The following is an 18,093-nucleotide window of genomic DNA, read 5'->3' on the forward strand; positions in this document are numbered from 1 at the left end:
ATGTTTGAACTTCAGTTTTTCACTGAATTACCTGTGCAATTTCCAGCAATTGGTGTTAGAGGCTTGCATGCCAGTGGTAAAAACAGAGATTACTGATGCAGTTTTAGTCTGGGTTAAAAAGGCACAACAGTAACTGGTTTTACAATGTTTCTTGTATTTGCATCAAGCCATACAATAAACAGCAACAGTCTCATATAGTCAATATATTCTACAAAATACTTTTTATTGCATTGTAGTTGTGCTAGGAAGATCCAGTCACAGTCTACAAGCAGAACAGAAGTAGATACAGAATATTTGCTTTTTGTAACTAAGCTGCATTGGTCCTTTTAAAAGGATGGGCTTTTTGTAAAATTAACTGTGTTTGCTGGTGTACAATCAGTTGTCATCCACGAGGCTCTCATAGGATGTGACTCCTGGATAAAAAAAGCTTCAAAGACAAAAGCAAGTCTGGTCCAAGGGAGAAGGTGGCTTGGGTCAGGAGACTGGTACTCAGCTCCCAACAGCCCTTTTGATTCACTGTAGTGGCGGCATCTTAGAGCTAGCTTGTGGGGAGTGAAGGCGATAAGATTTGCATACAGAACAGTTTGGGAATGAGCTCTGAGGCCTTGGTGCTTTGGCAAGCCCTGGGGCGATGACTTGGGGCATGTAAGGCTAGAGGATATGGGGGTTGTGGGAGGGTCTGCAACATTCTGATTGGACTGTTTACCTGGAGAGTTTTACAGGGGCCAGTGAGATTGAATGTTGTATGCATGTTCAAAGTTCCTTGATTGTGTGGAAGACAACTTTCTTCTGCAAGTAATAGAGGAACCGACAAGGAGAGGTGCCATGCTTGACCTTGTGCTCACCAACAGGGAAGGGCTCGTTGGAAATGTGGCACTCCAGGGCAGCCTTGGATGCAGCGACCACGAGATGGTTGAATTTGAGATCCTTAGGACAGTGAAAAGAGCGTGCAGCAAGCTCACTGCCCTAGACTTCAAAAGAGCAGACTTCGGCCTCCTCAGGAACCTGTTTAGTAAGGTTCCATGGGATATAGCCCTAGAGGGCAGGGGGGCTCAAGACTCTTGGTTGGTCTTCAAGGATCAGCTGCTACAAGCTCAGGACTGTTGCATCCCAACCAGAAGGAAGTGCAGCAGGAGGGCCAGGAGACCTCCTTGGATGGATAAGGATATCCTGAGGAAAATTCAAATGAAAAAAGGGTTTTATAGAAACTGGAAGCAAGGACAGGCAGCCTGGGAAGAGTACAAGGATGTTGTCCGGGAAGCTAGGGACCAGGTTAGGAAAGCTAAGGCCCAGTTAGAATTAAACTTGGCTAGGGATATTAAGGATAACAGAAAGGGATTCTACAGGTACATAGCAAATAAAAAACAGACTAGGGAGAACATAGACCCCCTCAGGAAGCTCTCAGGTGAACTAGCTACACAGGATTTGGAGAAGGCTGAGGTTCTGAATGACTTCTTTGCCTCGGTCTTCTCTGGCAAAGGCTCTGACCGCACCACCCAAGTCTTGGAAGGCAGATGCAGGGACTGTGAGAATGAAGACCTTGGGCCCACCGTAGGAGAGGAATTGGTTCAAGACCATCTTAAAAATCTGAACGTGCACAAGTCCATGGGTCCTGATGAAATCCATCCGCGGGTCCTGAAGGAGCTGGCAAATGAAGTTGCTAAGCCGCTGGCCATCATATTTGAAAAATCATGGCAGTCAGGTGAAGTTCCCGACGACTGGAAAAAGGGAAATATAACCCCCATTTTCAAGAAGGGGAAAATGGATGACCCGAGGAATTACAGACCAGTCAGTCTCACCTCTGTGTCTGGCAAAATCTTGGAGCAGATTCTCCTGGAAGGCATGCTAAGGCACATGAAAATCAACAAGGTGCTTGGTGACAGCCAGCATGGCTTCACTAAGGGGAAATCCTGCCTGACCAATTTGGTGGCCTTCTATGATGGGGCTACAGAACTGATGGAGAGGGGTAGAGCAGTTGATGTCATCTACCTGGATTTATGTAAAGCATTCGACAGTGTCCCAGATGACATTCTTGTCTCTAAATTGGAGAGACATCAATTTGATCAGTGGACCACTCAGTGGATAAAGAGCTGGCTGGATGGCTGCACACAAAGAGTTATGGTCAATGGCTCAATGTCCAGCTGGAGACCAGTAACGGATGGTGTCCCTCAGGGATTGGTGTTGGGACTGGTCGTGTTCAACATCTTTGTCGCTGACATGCACAGCAGGATTGAGTGCACCCCCAGCAAGTTTGCCAATGACACCAAGCTGTGTGGTTCGGTTGATACGCCGGAGGGAAGGAATGCCATCCAGAGTGACCTCGACACAGTTGTAAGGTGGGCTGATGCCAACCTCATGAAGTTTAACCATGCCAAGTGCAAGGTCATACACGTGGGTCAGAGCAATCCCAGGCACAGCTACAGGCTGGGCAGAGAAAAGTTTCAGAGCAGCCCCTGCGGAGAAGGACTTGGGGGTGCTGGTCGATGAGAAAATGAACATGAGCCGGCTTGAGTGTGTGCTCGCAGCCCAAAAAGCCAACCGTATCCTGGGCTGCATCCAAAGGAGCGTGACCAGCAGGTTGAAGGAGGTGATCCTGCCCCTTTATTCTGCTCTTTTGAGACCTCACGTGGAGTATTGTGTGCAGTTCTGGTGTCCTCAACATAAAAAGGACATGGAACTGTTGGAACAAGTCCAGAGGAGGGCCACGAGAATGATCAGGGGACTGGAGCACCTCCCATATGAAGATCAGCTGAGAAAGTTGGGGCTGTTCAGCCTGGAGAAGAGAAGGCTGCGTGGAGACCTCATAGCAGCCTTCCAGTATCTGAAGGGGGCCTACAGGGATGCTGGGGAGGGACTCTTCCTTAGGGACTGTAGTTATAGGACAAGGGGTAATGGGTTAAAACTTAAACAGGGGAAGTGTAGATTGGATATAAGGAGGAAATTCTTTCCTGTTAGGGTGGTGAGGCACTGGAATAGGTTGCCCAAGGAGGTTGTGAATGCTTCATCCCTAGCAGTGTTCAAGGCCAGGTTGGACGAGGCCTTTGGTGATATGGTTTAGAGCGAGGTGTCCCTGCCCATGGCAGGGGGTTTGGAACTTGATTATCTTAAGGTCCTTTCCAGCCCTAACTATTCTGCGGTTCTGTGGTTCTGCCATTCTGCGGTTCTGCGATTCTGCGATTCTATATGCAGGTTGAGAAAGTACCAAACAAGGGGATAAAAAGGGCTTGGTGGTAATAAGCGAGGATTTGAGTGTCTGCATCAACTTGAGCCCTTGTTGTGAAGTGCCACAAATGGCGTCCACCATGTGGGGCATGGAAAGCAACTAGTTGTCAATCTGGTAGCGTAGCTCAGCCAGACTGCTTGCTGAAAGTAAGCAAAAGTGTGCACTGAAAGGAAGCAAATTCAAACTGTACTGATTGCCTCTTGCAGGATGGGGGTAAGCGGCTGAGAATTATGGGGTCTCCTATAGCAAAAGAGCAGGAAAATGTTCTAAGTTTTTACTATGATTCTTAACGGTATGGGAAGAAAGTTGACAAGGAAGAATTGAAACATATCCTTCTCTGGGCATGGGAAGTTGATCCATCTATTAATTCCACTAATATTTATACCCCAGACTGTGCTACAGTGATACAGTTACCACCACTTTATTAAGCCTGTGGTGAGTTATTTCTGAAACTTTAAACTTCATGCTGGCTCACAAGCACAGGGGCAGAAGCGGCACCTTCAGCTCCTTTATCACCACCGCTCTCTGCCAAACTGTGCTGTGAGATCAAAAAATCAGTCTGCTGTTGCTGCTTCTGTGGCTCTGCCGTCTGATAATTCTGATGCTGACCTGGATGGTCCTTTTGACCTGGGGCCTATGGATTCGCAAAAGGAGCCTGATTTATATCCCCCGGATCCTTATGACAAATGGGCAGCTCTAAAGGGAGAGGTGAGTCAGGCAGGGGATGCAGGCGTAGTGTGTGCTTTTCCTGTGGTGTATATGGTGGATCAAGACCCACGATGGAGAGGTCTCTCATGTGCTCTTATCAAAGATGTCAGGTGAATGGTGGCGGCCCATGGACTCGGGGCCCCATATACAACTCATCTGATACAGTCTGTCTGTGATGCTCATATATTTATCCCAAATGATTTCAAAATGTTGTTTCATTTGATAATGACAGACATGCAATATACTGTGTGGGAATCGAAAATGAGGCAGCTCGCAGCCACTCAGGCTGCTGAAAACTTAGCAGAGGGCACGTTGAACCACTGCAGGCAGTTGCTGCCGATGTATTACTGGATCAAGCTGATTTTGGCACCAATGGTGCGCAAGTTAGGATTTGCCAGGTAGGCTTGCAGCAAGTTAAACTCTGGGCTTTGAAAACTGTCCCTGACATTGGTAAGCAGAGACAACCTTTTGTCCAAATCAAACAAGAGGCAAATGAGCCATTTATGAAGTTTTGAGACCGACTTAATGAGGCTCTGGAGAAACAGATTGAGAAAGCACATGAATATATTTTCAAACATCTTGCTATTGAGAATGCTAACCCTGACTGTCAGAAAGTATTGCAGCCACTACGAGATCTGAGCATAGATGATATGTTAAATGCTTGTATGAATGTTGGGTCTAGACCTGTCTCTGATTGCAGAAGCATTTGTGGCATTGTTGGCTAAGTCACAGCAGTGCTTTTTGTGAGATCAGTATGGCCATTTGAAAAAAGACTGTCCGAAAAATAAAAGCAAATATTAAAAGGGGGGCACCTGGAATTTACTCACGCTGTCATAAAGGGCGTCATTGTGTAAGTCAACGCCGATTGAAATTTGACCGGGATGGCCAGCCTTTAAATTTAGCAGGAAACCCCAAGAGGAGCACAGCAAGGGGCCACGCCATGACAACAAATTACCCCTCTGAATGGCCCCCTCGGGCAGTTGCCACAGTTTGTGCACCAGCACAAGTGGCAGCGCCTAGGTGGACCTGGTCACCTTGGGAGAGACAGTAATTCAAGACACATTAGTTGTGCTTATTCCAACAGGCACATATGGTCCATTTGGGGATGGAAAGGCAGCATTGTTAATTGGACAATGCTCTACGGTGATAATGGGTCTTTTTTGTGCTGCCAGGGGTCATAGGTGCTGACTTTGAAGGAGGAATTGAAATAGTGGTATGGACTCCAATGCCACCATGTACTATACCAGCAGGAAGCCAAATTGCACAGTTAAGGCATTTTTCACCCCAGTTACCGGATGCTGTCCACACTGTGTAGGGCTCCGGACGTTTTAACTCTGCAGGAATACCTGAAATTTATTGGACTCAACAATTAACTATGGACTGACCCCAGTTGACCTGCACTTTAAAATCACAGGGGACAAACATTACTTTGCAAGGAGTTGTTGATAGTAGAGCAAGTGTTACAGTTATTTCTACATCAAAATATCCCCATCATTGGCCTTTAATGGATGCTCATGCCTCATTAGCGGGAATTGGTGGTCCAACATCTCCAAAACAGAGCAGAGAGCTTGTTGCTATTTTTGGACCAGAAGGGAGATCTGCCTTGATTAGGCCTTTTGTGTTATCTGGATCTCTTACCCTATGGGGCAGAGACTGTTTAAGCCAATGGGGAGTACATTTAAGTATGGATTTTTCCTAGGGGCCGCTATTTTGCAGCAGGTCCCACCTTTAACCTGGAAATCAGGTGAGCCAGTGTGGGTAGATCAGTGGCCCCTCCGAAAAGAAAAACTGCTGCTATTACACAAACTGATGGATGAGCAGCTGAAAGCTGCTCACATTGTCCACACAATCAGCCAATGGAACACACCTGTCTTTGTGATTCAGAAGAAAAATGATGTTTGGAGGCTTGTACATGACCTAAGAAAGATAAACGAGGTCATTGAGGATATGGAAGCTTTGCAACCTGGGCTCCTCTTGCCAAAAATGTTACCACAAATGTGGACTCTCATAGTCATTGATTTAAAAGCCTTTTTTTCATACCTCTTGCTCCACGAGATGCACCACAATTTGCCTTTTCTCTGCCTTTGATCAATGCTGCAGAGCTGCATAAAAGATATCATTGGAAAGTGTTGCCACAAAGCATGAAAAACAGTCCTACACTATGTCAGCAATTCGTAGCGGCAGTTTTGAGCCTATACGAGAGTTCTTTGAGAATGTTTTCATCTATTGTTATATGGATGACATTTTAATTGCTGCAGAATCGGAACAAACAGCCCAAAAACTGAAATGGCAAGATGATCCAGGCAGCCTCAACAGCAGGATTCCAAATTGCAGAAGAAAAACTTCAAGAAGCTCCACCCTGGAAATATTTAGGACGGAAAATATCCGAGCAAAACTTTCAACCTCAGAATGTCACCCTGAGGACAGGAATAAAGAGTCTAAATAATTTACAAAAAAAAAAACTCTTAGGAACCGTAAATTGGATCCATCCTCTCTTGGGAATATATACGGAAGAGCTCCATCCCCTCTTCAAATTATTGGAGGGAGATCCAAGTTTCATGTCTCCTCAAGCACTCGCCTCCTCTGCACGAGCTGCCCTTGATAAAGTGGTTGTAAAATTAACCAGTCAAGTTGCTCATATGTGAAAAATGGACCACCTTATTAGCCTTTTCATTTTTTATTCATCTTTTCAACCCTATGGGCTCATAGCCCAGTGGGTTCCACAAGACGTAGATCTATTGATTATTTTGGTATGGATACTTTTGTCACATTATTTTGGAAAAACAGTTACAACAGCCATTGAAATGATAGCTATGGTCATTCAGAAAGGAAGAGAGTGGTTATTGACTTCAGATGGTGTTGAACCTAGTATCATCTATCTGCTTCTTGATACAAAACAACTGACCTTTTTAACTTATTAGTCTTTTGCTTTTCAGTGTGCTCTAGCAGATTTTACAGGGCAAATTAGTATTCATTTCCCAGGACACGAAATTGTGCAATCCCTCCATTCTCTTCCCCTTTTGCCTGCTTCACAATTAACTATTACACCAATAACTGAGGCACTCACAGTATTCACTGACGAGTCTGGCAAGACATGCTGGGAAGTAATAGTTTGGAAAGATGCTGAAGGACGCTGGAAAAATAATACGCACATTGTCACAGGATCACCTCAGGTAGTAGAACTCTCTGCTGTGGTCTGTGTTTTTAAATTATGGACTACTCCAATAAATATTATCACAGATTCCACCTATGTGGCAGGCCTTGTTTCTATGCTAGAACACGCTTTGTTGAAGGAAACCTCCAACTGAACATTATTTGCCCTTCTCTGGGAGCTCAAGTGACTCCTGGATCGATGGGTACACCCATATTTTATACAACATATACACTCACATACTTCTCTACCTGAACCTATAAGCGAGGGAAATACACAGGCTGGTAGGCTTGCAGGTATTACTGTCTCACCTGACGGTTTTCCGCAAGCTCTCTTATCCCATGAGTTGTATCATCAAAATGCAAAAGCTCTGCAGCATGCTTTTCAGCTGACTCAGGACCGGCGAGGCAAATCATACAATCATGTCCTGATTGTCAACAAGTTTTACCCACACCAGTGACTGGAACTAATCCTCGCAATCTTTTGTCACTTAAAATTTGGCAGACAGATGTTACTCATGTACCAGAATTTGGCAAATATGAATATGTCCATGTTTTCGTTGACACTTTTTCATCTTGTATTTATGCATCGGTGCATTCAGGTGAAAAGGCCTAAGATGTCTGTTGACATTTTATTACAGCTTTTTCTACCCTGGAAGTTCCAAAAACCATAAAAACAGATAATGGCCCAGGTTATACAGCACGCGAAACACAAGCATTTCTACAGTAGTGGGGAATTCAACATGTCACAGGTATTCCACATTCTCCCACAGGCCAAGCAATTATTGAATGCACACATAGCACCCTTAAAACTGTGTTGCAGAAACAAAAAAGGGGGAGTTCAGGGTTAACCCTACAAGAACATACAACAAAAGTTTGTTGTGTTTTGATTTTTTTAAATTGCTGGATGGAGGATGGACCCTCCTATACAGCAACATTTCAGGGGTTCTAGAAATTTTGAAAAGGGGAAAGATCATGTTAAAGTACATAATCTTGAAACTCATGAATGGGAAGGCCCATTCCCTTTAATAACCTGGGGACGAGGGTATGCTTTTGTTTCCACAGATAAAGGACCTTGTTGGGTCCCTGCAAGATGGGTTCGTCCTGCCTTGTCTTCTGTCTCTTCGTCACAAGAAGACTAACCCTACTGTAGTTTCCCACCCAGACCAAAGAGAAAATCTGTAGACATCCTGTGCCTGTCAGTTGCCACACCTACGAGTCCTTTCAGACTGCTGTTGGAAGCAATGACAGCCTCGAATCCCATGGACACGTGGGATGGCTGGGGTGTATACCAACACAGTTGCAAGAAACTGGTTTGTTAAAACCTGTAAAAATGGATATGTATCTGTATCTGCTTTTTCACTATATCGTTTGAAACCAATTGTTAGTGCAGAATGTTAACTGTTCTTTAACTGTTTATTTGCTAAGCTAGGAGCACGAGTGAAAAAGATCGTATTAAGAATGTTTGTTTTGTTAGTTTCTATTATCTTTTAGAGTTTCTTATTGATTGAGCCATTAAGCCACTGTTGATAGTGAATATACAAAACAAAGAAGGGGGAAATGTGGGGAGTGAAGGTGATAAGATTTATCACAGTATCAAAGTATGTTAGAGATTGGAAGGGACCTCAAAAGATCATCTAGTCCAATCCCCCTGCCGGAGCAGGAACACCTAGATAAGGTTACACAGGAACGTGTCCAGGCAGGTTTTGAACGTCTCCAGAGAAGGAGACTCCACAACCTCCCTGGGCAGCCTGTTCCAGTGTTCCGTCACCCTCACTGAGAAGAAGTTTCTTCTCAAGTTTAAGTGGAACCTCTTGTGTTCCAGTTTGTACCCATTTCCCCTTGTCCTATCATTGTTTGCCACTGAGAAGAGCCTGGCTCCATCCTCGTGACACTCCCCCTTTATATATTTATATACACTAATAAGGTCACCCCTCAATCTCCTCTTCTCCAAACTCAGCTCCCTCAGTCTTTCCTCATAAGGGAGATGCTCCACTCCCTTAATCATCTTAGTTGCCCTGCGCTGGACTCTCTCCAGCAGGTCCCTGTCCTTCTTAAACTGAGGGGCCCAGAACTGGACACAATATTCCAGATGAGGTCTCACCAGGGCAGAGTAGAGGGGAAGGAGGACCTCTCTCGACCTACTAACCACCCCCCTTCTAATACACCCCAGGATGCCATTGGCCTTCTTGGCCACAAGGGCACAGTGTCGGCTCATGGTCACCCTGTCGTCCACTAGGACCCCCAGGTCCCTCTCCCCTACACTGCTCTCTAACAGGTCGTTCCCCAACCTATACTGGAACCTGGGGTTGTTCCTGCCCAGATGCAGGACTCTACACTTTCCCTTGTTATATTTCATCAAGTTATTCCCCGCCCAACTCTCCAGCCTGTCCAGGTCTCGCTGAATGGCAGCACAGCCTTCTGGCGTGTCGGCCACTCCTCCCAGCTTAGTGTCATCAGCAAACTTGCTGATAGTACACTCAATTCCCTCATCTAAATCATTGATGAATATATTAAATAATACTGGTCCCAGTACCGACCCTTGAGGCACTCCACTAGATACAGGCCTCCAACTAGACTCCGCCCCATAGACTACAACTCTCTGGCTTCTCTCCTTCAGCCAGTTCACAGTCCACCTCACTACCCGATCATCCAGACCACACTTCCTCAATTTAGCTGCGAGGATGCTGTGGGAGACTGTGTCAAACGCTTTGCTGAAATCAAGGTAGACCACATCCACCGCTCTGCCATCATCCATCCACTGTGTTATTTCCTCATAAAACGCTAAGAGATTGGTCAAGCATGACTTCCCCTTGGTGAAGCCATGTTGACTGGCCCTCATAATCCTCTTATCCTTGATATGCCTTAAGATGGCGCCAAGGATAAGGTGTTCCATCACTTTCCCAGGAATGGAGGTGAGGCTGACCGGTCTATAGTTACCCGGGTCCTCCTTCTTGCCCTTTTTGAAGACGGGAGTGACATTTGCTTTCCTCCAGTCCTCAGGCACCTCTCCCGTTTTCCAAGACTTGGTAAAGATGATGGAGAGCGGTCTAGCAATGACCTCCACCAGTTCCCTCAGCACCCGCGGGTGCATCCCATAAGGACCCATGCATTTATGGATGTCCAGATTGCTCAACTGGTCTTTAACCCATTCCTCATCAACTAAGGCAAACTGCTCCGTTGACCTGTCTTCATCCGAGGTCTCAGCGGTACAGGGCTCTTCAGGACTGCCTCCGGCAGAGTAGACAGAGACAAAGAAGGCATTCAGTAACTCTGCCATCTCTGTATCTTCTGTCACCAGGGCACCCATCCCGTTCATCAGTGGGCCTACATTGCCTCTGGTGTTAGTTTTATCTGCCATGTATTTGAAGAAGCTCTTTCTGCTGTCCTTGACCCGTCTTGCCAGCTTTAATTCAAAGGAGGCCTTAGTCATCCTAGCTGCTTTCCTACATCCTCTAGCAGCAGTCTTATATTCCTCCCAAGTGGCCAGCCCTTCCTTCCGTGACCTGTAAACTCTTCTCTTCCAGTTCAGCATACCCAGCAATTCCCTATTTAGCCACGCAGGTCTCCTGACCCTCTTCCTTGACTTCCTACGTGTTGGGATGCTCTGATCTTGAGCTCGGAAAAAGCAGTCCTTGAACGTCAACCAACTATCTTGGGCCCCTTTACCTTCAAGCAGCCTAGTCCATGGGATTTCCCCTAGCAATTGCTTGAAGAGGCCAAAGTTTGCCCTGCTAAAGTCCAGGGTTGCAATTCTACTTGCTATTCTACTGACCCTACCACACAAGATCCTGAATTCCACCATCTCGTGGTCGCTGCAACCAAGGCAGCCCTCAACCTTCACTCCTTCGACCAGACCCTCCTTGTTAGTGAGGATGAGATCCAGCAGCGCACCTCTCCTGGTTGGCTCATCCACCATTTGCATGAGGAAGTTATCATCCATACACTGGAGGAACCTCCTGGACTGCGGCTGGGTTGCCGAGTAGTCCTTCCAGCAAACATCAGGGAAGTTAAAATCCCCCACAACGACCACGGCCTGTGACTGTGAGGCCGCTCTCAGCTGCCTGTAGAAGGCCTCGTCAACTTCCTCACCCTGATCCGGTGGCCTGTAACAGACCCCCACAACAGTATCGCCCCTGCCAGCCTGCCCCTTAATTCTCGCCCACAGGCTCTCAACTCGCTCGTCATCTGTCCCTGGACAGAACTCAGTGCATTGTAGCTGCTCTCGCACATAAAGAGCAACCCCACCACCCCACCTGGCTGGCCTGTCTTTCCTGAAAAGAGCATAGCCCTCCATGACTATATTCCAGTCATGTGAGCTGTCCCACCACGTCTCTGTAATTGCCACCAGGTCATAATCTCCTGACTTAACACAGGTTTCTAGCTCCTCCTGCTTATTTCCCATGCTGCGCGCATTGGTGTACAGACATTTCAGGGAGCGAGCTGAGCACACCGATTTCACCCTAGGATTACAGAGGGCCTCCCAGTCTTCATGAATTCTGGAGCGCTGTCCCACTGAGGCAAGCCCAGCTACGACCCCATCCCCCTTCAAATCTAGTTTAAAGCTCTCCAAACGAGCCCTGCTAATTTGTGCCCCAGCGTCCTTTTGCCTCTGTGCAATAAACCTTTCCCACACGCCATTGTCCAGACTGGTGCCCTATAAAACCAGTTGTTATCAAAGAATCGAAAGCCCTGCCTGCAGCACCAGCCTCGAAGCCAATCGTTTATGGACTGAATTTTCCTATTCAGTCCCACATCATCAATAGAAGATGGAAGGAGTGAAGAGAAGATCACTTGAGCCCCAGAGTCTTTCACCATCCGCCCCAAGGCCCTGTAGTCTTTCTTCATCCCCCTCAGACTGCGGGAAGCAGCTTCCCCCTCACCAGTCTGGAAGACCAGCAGCAGTAGCAGTAGTCTGTCAGGTGCACGATGTTGGGGAGCGCCCTGGCGATATCCCTGATCCGGGCTCCAGGCAGACTACACACTTCCCTATGATGAGGGTCAACTCTGCATATCGGGCCCTCTGTTCCTTTCAGAATGGAATCATCTTCTACAATGACCCTTCTTTCTTTCTTATCAGAGGCAGTCTTGAGGTGTGAAGTCGACCGCTTTTTCCTATGTGGCCTTGTAGGTGGGCCTTGCACCACATCCTCACCTACCTCTCCTTCAAGATCCAGGGCCTCAAACCTATTACGGAGGGACACCTGGGGAAGCAGGGCAGGAAGGGAGGAGGGCTGCCCATGACGCCGAACCGGAACTTGCTTCCAACCCTCATCCTCTTTTTGGTCCCCTACCTCTGGGCGACAGCTACATAACAGGGGCTGTCTCGGGTCATCCCCCTCTGCCTGAGAGGGCAGGGCGTCCATCCCTTTTTGGGGGGTATCTCCCTGGAGGCGTTCCAACTGGCCAGCCAGGGAGTTACTCCACCAGTCGATCTCCCTTTCACACTCCCTGATGATTCTCAGCGTCTCAACCTCCTCCTTAAGTTTAGCCACCAAGCTAAGCAGATCTTCTACCTGCTCACACCTCACACAGGTGGAATGTTGTCCTCCCTCCCCCGGCAGTAGCAGGCTCTGGCACTCCCGGCATCCAGAGACCTGAACAGCCACGGTTAGGGCCAGGGTCTCTGTCTGAGTTGCTACAGTCCTCTTACTGTTAGCTCTTTTTCTGGAGATGACCATATTGGTCAGCAAAACGACCTACCTGTTCTTGCCTGCACCTGGCGGGCAGCGACACGTCACTGCCCTCTCAAAGGCTCTTTCAAGGCAAGGGTCAGGGGGGTGGTCTCCGTCACCGTGGGAACGCCCCCCGCCACGTCAGCCGCTCTCTCACAAGGGCTGCTGGGACTTCGGGAATCAGGAAACGTCAGGAAATCTCAGGAATCGCGATGCCTCTGCGCTATCCCCTCTGATTTTCCTGATCTCGGTAGAACCTCGCGGTCTCTGTAGCGTGCCGGCTGCGGCTCTAGCTGGGCTAGCACCAATCAGCTGACTATTTACATGAAGAACAGTTTGGGAATGAGCTCTGAGGCCTTGGTGCTTTGGCAAGCTCTGGGGTGATGAGTTGGGGCCTGTAAGGCTAGAGGATGTGGGGGCTGTGAGAGGGTCTGCAACATTCTGATTGGACTATTTACTGGGAGATTTTTACAGGGACCAGTGAGATTGAATGTTGTATGTACTGCAGAGTACCAAACAAGGGGTAAAAAGGGCTTGGTGGTAATAAACGAGGATTTGAGTGTCTGCATCAACTTGAGCCCTTGTTGTGAAATGCCACACTAGCTATAGAAGGAGCCTTTGGAGTACTTGAGTTTTGTATCTGAAGTAGCAGTGTATTATCTTTAGTGAATTAATCTGTGCAAGGAAGGTAAACTCAGTCAGATGTGGTCCCCCTTTATTTGGCTGATAATAGCTTCATCAATGCTAGTACAGTGAGATACTTAGCTTTTGAAAGATGATTCAGATGCAAAAACTTCATCTAAATATGGAAAAGTCTTTTGCTAACATGGAAACAGAAGAGAAGCTTTTATCTTGGTTCCAGGCTCAGCTTTGTGATCTTCTCAGGATACTTCAGGACACAGTAAAATGCTGCTTGGGAAATCTCTTACATGTTTCCCTTCCTTTTGCATGAATTCACACAGCAGGGTTATGCTTAATAGATTCAGTGCTTAATAAATAACTTTGTATATTTTATGGTTTACGTGCATTTTGCACTTCAAACATCAATTCCAGGAGAAGTCTGCACTGTAAGATGATTACAGCTGGTTTAGATAGTTATGGGTTTTTTTTTAAACTGATGATACAGTAACTAGTTTACAGCTACTGCGGATACAGAAGCTATTTCACAGCTCACAGCTCATTCTTGCATTGCCATTGTCATCGTTGAAAAGCCGTAACTTCAAGATAAAGTGGCTACTTGCTAGATCATTTCTTCCAGAAGTGGCAAGATCAAATTCACCTGGTATGAAGAGAACAGGAAATAATTGTGTGCACATTTTTGTGAAAGTCTAGTCCTCCTTTGGAGGAAACTGAACTGCAGTTTTCGGGGGTTGCCTAAAGGCAGAGATGTCAAGGTGTTAACTCATAGCAATTAGCCCAGAGTTATATATCTGTTGAAGCTGATACCAGACTGAGACAAACGCTCTGGAGAACTGGTGTTAGTTGAGGCAGTGGAGGCAGCAGTGCAGGAAAAACCCTGCTGCTGGAATCAGTTGCTGGTGAATTGAGTGCATATTTTCACATCGTATTGTACATTTTCATATATGTCACTTGGTGTCACTGTGCATGAATAAAAACTGAGAAGAACTCTCTTGAGTTGTTTTAATTCTTTTACCAGTTTTGGCTTTCCTGAATTGCTAAGGTTCTTCCTACTCTTTTTTTTTTTTTTTTTTTTCTTTTCTGTTGCAGTTTGAGTTTGTTCAGCTACACTGTAAAATTCACTGCACTGGATATAAAAATGACAAAAAAATGGATCACATTTTTGCTGCTGTTCTTGTCAGTTACTATGGTAAGTCTTACGATTTTTTTTTTACTCACTTCCAGGTTGAACAAGTGTGTACACAATACCATAGAAATTATTAACATGGAAATGCAGAAACAACTAATATGTAGTTTCTCTACAGCAATATCTTTATTTATCTTCTCCTTTAAATTAATGTGGTAAAGAAATACAAATAGTAGTTACCTCTGCTGAACACAGCATATCCTTTGCTAGCAGGAAATGTTACAGTAATAGTTAACAAGGGACATACAAGCAGAACTGTGCAGACCCAGCAAAAGTGAAGGAGACCTATAACGTGGATTCAGAGGAAATCCTTGGAACTTTTAATTTCACCCTTTTGTGACAGTGGCACAGTATTTCAATCTGCAGTTTTGTTTTTCTGTGAAGTTTAGTAGCTTCCCGTAAAATACTTGGCTACTTAAAAAAATGCACTGAAAAGGTTTAGGTCAAGATACATGTTTTTAAGTGGATGTCTTGTCTTTTGAATGCCTTTTTGTATCTTGAAGGTTGACTTTATGGTTCACCAGACAGAGAAACCAAATAGCTCTAAAGAAGCCAAAAGCTTTAGCACATACAGTATATGGAAAGTATCTTTATAAAAGATAATTTTTTGCATAATATGCTTTTTAGACTAATGTAACATTGATATATTTTAGTGGATTTATATACTATTTGTATACTTCTGACTGTATCAGTGGTTTTTGGTCATTTTTCCATTACTATTTAAAATTCTTGCAGATTGTTACTCCCCCTTGCTTAGTCATGAGATATTTATCAAGATTCAGTATAAGAAGAATTGCTAAACTAACCAGAAAACTTAAAATACTAGTGTCAGTAATAAGATTTGATGATCACTTTCCTTCAGTAAAATAGTATTTAAAGTATTTTAAAGGATTCAAGTTTATATTGGAGTATGTATATGACTTGCTAAAAAAAGCCTTTTTCCTTTTAGTTTTTTGCCACTGCTATACCATCTGAAGGGCACCAGAATATGACAGAGGACTTCTCTCAGCTGAGTGTTACACGGAATAAGATTATGACAGCACAATATGAATGCTACCAGAAAATTATGCAAGATCCTATTCACAGGAAAGAAGGTAGAGATTATTTTCTTATAAGGGTTTACATAGGCAGGTGATCAACAGATAATTACAGTAATTTAGGCTCCTTTAGTTATATTCATTTCTTGTCTTCATAGCAATGATTTTTCAGGCTGTAATCGTGTTTGTACAATTTCTTAGAAATGTCATTTTTGGGATTCATGAAGATAAAGTAATATGTTACCTGTTCATAGCACCACTTCTTATATAACACAAAGCTTTTATTTCTGATAAGAAAATGTTAATTTAAATAGATATCCAAATTAAAAAATTGTGACAAATTAATCTACCACTTTATTCCATGCTTTTGTAATACCTCTGGTCACACCTGCCTTTAAAAATTGGAAGTATCTTGATACACATAATTTTCCCGTTCTGAGGCTTTTGTCAGTGTTATTTATGCTTGCTTACAATGAGTTTTCTTCTCTTCCAAAATGATTCTTTGGGAGAATTAAATGTCGCGAGGTCAGAAGTAGATACAAGCATTAAAGTGTAAGCTTATGTTCAGCCTGGGGCATCACAGCTTCAGAAGTACCTGGACAGATTGGAAAGTCTTCAGATGAGAAGAGGAGGAATTGCATAACATTTGAAAAATGCAGCTTTGAGATAGGGGCATTATTAAGTCCTGAAGGAAGATACTGAAAACATCTACAAATTCATAGAGAGGGTCAGTTATTCTGCGTGCCTTTGGGGAAAGAATTTGATTATAAAACCCCAGCTCATTCTCAGACGTTAAAATTCGTGTGAGTGCAGCAATGCATCAAAACAGGCTTTTGAGGGACACTGTGGATTTGGTGTCCCTGGAGCACCTGGAGAAGTGTCTGGCCATGGTGGTTGCTGCAGGCTCAGCTTTGTCTGAGGCAGAGAAATTATGGCTGTCTCCCAGACAGGCTTCCTAATGGCTTGTAGGGTACTACTGTGTTTTCAGATTACCTAGAAAAGGTGTCTATAGGCTTGGTATATGTCCAACATATAAATAAATAAAGCAAAGTTGTATTTGAAAGCTTAGGCTCTTTGTTAATATGCATTGTTTGGTATGAATAGATTTAGGGGGATTTGCCTACTGTGCTCTAGGTCTGAGGTTTGTAAATTGTAATGTAGACTGTTTCAAGGTGACTGATGATGGATTTTTAAAATGCATTCAAAGAAATATACATTTAAGGAACTACCGAGTGGAGTTTTAATTAACTGGTGCTAAATCTTATGTTTCTATTTTCTTTTTTAATCTTTTCTGTGATAAACTTACCTTATACAGTCTTGCATCTTACTTTTGAGGGACTGTTATGAAAGAAGGGTTGTTGTTTTATTACCAGATCTCTACTTATTTGCAGGTCCTTACTGTAACAGGACATGGGATGGCTGGTTGTGCTGGAGCGATGTTGCTGCTGGAACTGTGTCAGTACAGCGTTGTCCTGACTACTTTCAGGATTTCAACCCATCAGGTAAGTGTGCGTGGACTTCTGCATCAACATATTTCTTAACGAAGTTAGATTTTAGGTGCTTGATGCATCCTGTTTGCCCCACTCAAAGTCACTAATGCTTCAGAATTTCAGTAACTTCAAAACCATTATTTGCATTTTCATAGAATCACAGAATAGTTAGGGTTTAAAAGGACATTAATTTCATCTAGTTCCAATCCACCTGCCATGGGCACGGACAACTGTCACTAGACCAGGATGCTCAGGGTCCTGTCTAACCTGGCCTTGAACACTGACAGGAGTGGGGCATTCTCAGTGTCCTTAAGCAACCTGTTCCAGTGCCTCGCCACTCTCACAGTAAAGAATTTTTTCTTTATATCCAACCTAAATATCCCCTTTCTAAGTTTGAACCCATTGCCCCTTGTCCTATTTCTACAGTCCCTGATGAAGAGCTCCTCTCCAGCATCCTGGTAGGCCTCCTTCAGATACTGGAAGGCTCCTATGAGATCTCCACACAGCTTCTCTTCTCCACACTGAACAGCCCAAATTTTCTCAGCCTCTCTTTGTATGGGATGTGCTTCAACCCCCGTTATCATCCTTGTGGCTTCCTCTTTACTTGCTCCAACAGCTCCATGTCCTTTTTATGCTGGGGACACCAGAACTGCACACAGTACTATGTGTAGAGGGGGAGAATCACCTCCTTTGACCCGCTGATCATGCTCCTTGTGGTGTGGCACAGGACACAGTTGGTTTCTGGGCTGCAGGTACACACTGCTGGCTCATGTTCAGTTTCTCATTGACCAGCTCCCCCAGGTCCTTTCCCTTTATCACAAGTTAGTGTTGTGTGTTTTGGGGGGGGGGGGGGGGTTTGGTTGGTTGGTTGGTTTTTGGTTTTGTTTTTTTCGTTGGTTGGTTTGTTAGTATTTTCTCTGAAATATCTCCTTGCAGAATTCTGGAGACTATGACATATAACTTGAAGTTAGATCAGCTTTTGTCC

General features: G+C 44.9%; 1 protein-coding gene across 2 annotated transcripts in view; it reads left to right on the top strand.

Moving 5' to 3' along the window:
- Nucleotides 1–18,093, top strand: part of CALCRL (calcitonin receptor like receptor) — an 81,590-nt gene that overhangs the window by 34,746 nt on the left and 28,751 nt on the right. Inside the window, exons 2-4 of one of the 2 annotated variants that reach the window (XM_061364650.1) lie at nt 14,491–14,584; nt 15,531–15,675; nt 17,010–17,120. In XM_061364650.1, the coding sequence (XP_061220634.1) occupies nt 14,534–14,584; nt 15,531–15,675; nt 17,010–17,120 (307 nt within the window). In that variant the 5' untranslated portion in view covers nt 14,491–14,533. Of the gene's footprint in view, nt 1–14,484; nt 14,585–15,530; nt 15,676–17,009; nt 17,121–18,093 lie in introns of both variants that reach the window. The other variant, XM_061364649.1, reaches the window with a different exon arrangement.

The sequence above is a fragment of the Neopsephotus bourkii genome, unplaced genomic scaffold (genome assembly GCF_033783945.1).
Source record: "Neopsephotus bourkii isolate Nb327-2 ecotype Australia unplaced genomic scaffold, CSIRO-AGI_Nbou_v1 NB_1245, whole genome shotgun sequence".
Lineage (NCBI taxonomy): Eukaryota > Metazoa > Chordata > Aves > Psittaciformes > Psittacidae > Neopsephotus > Neopsephotus bourkii.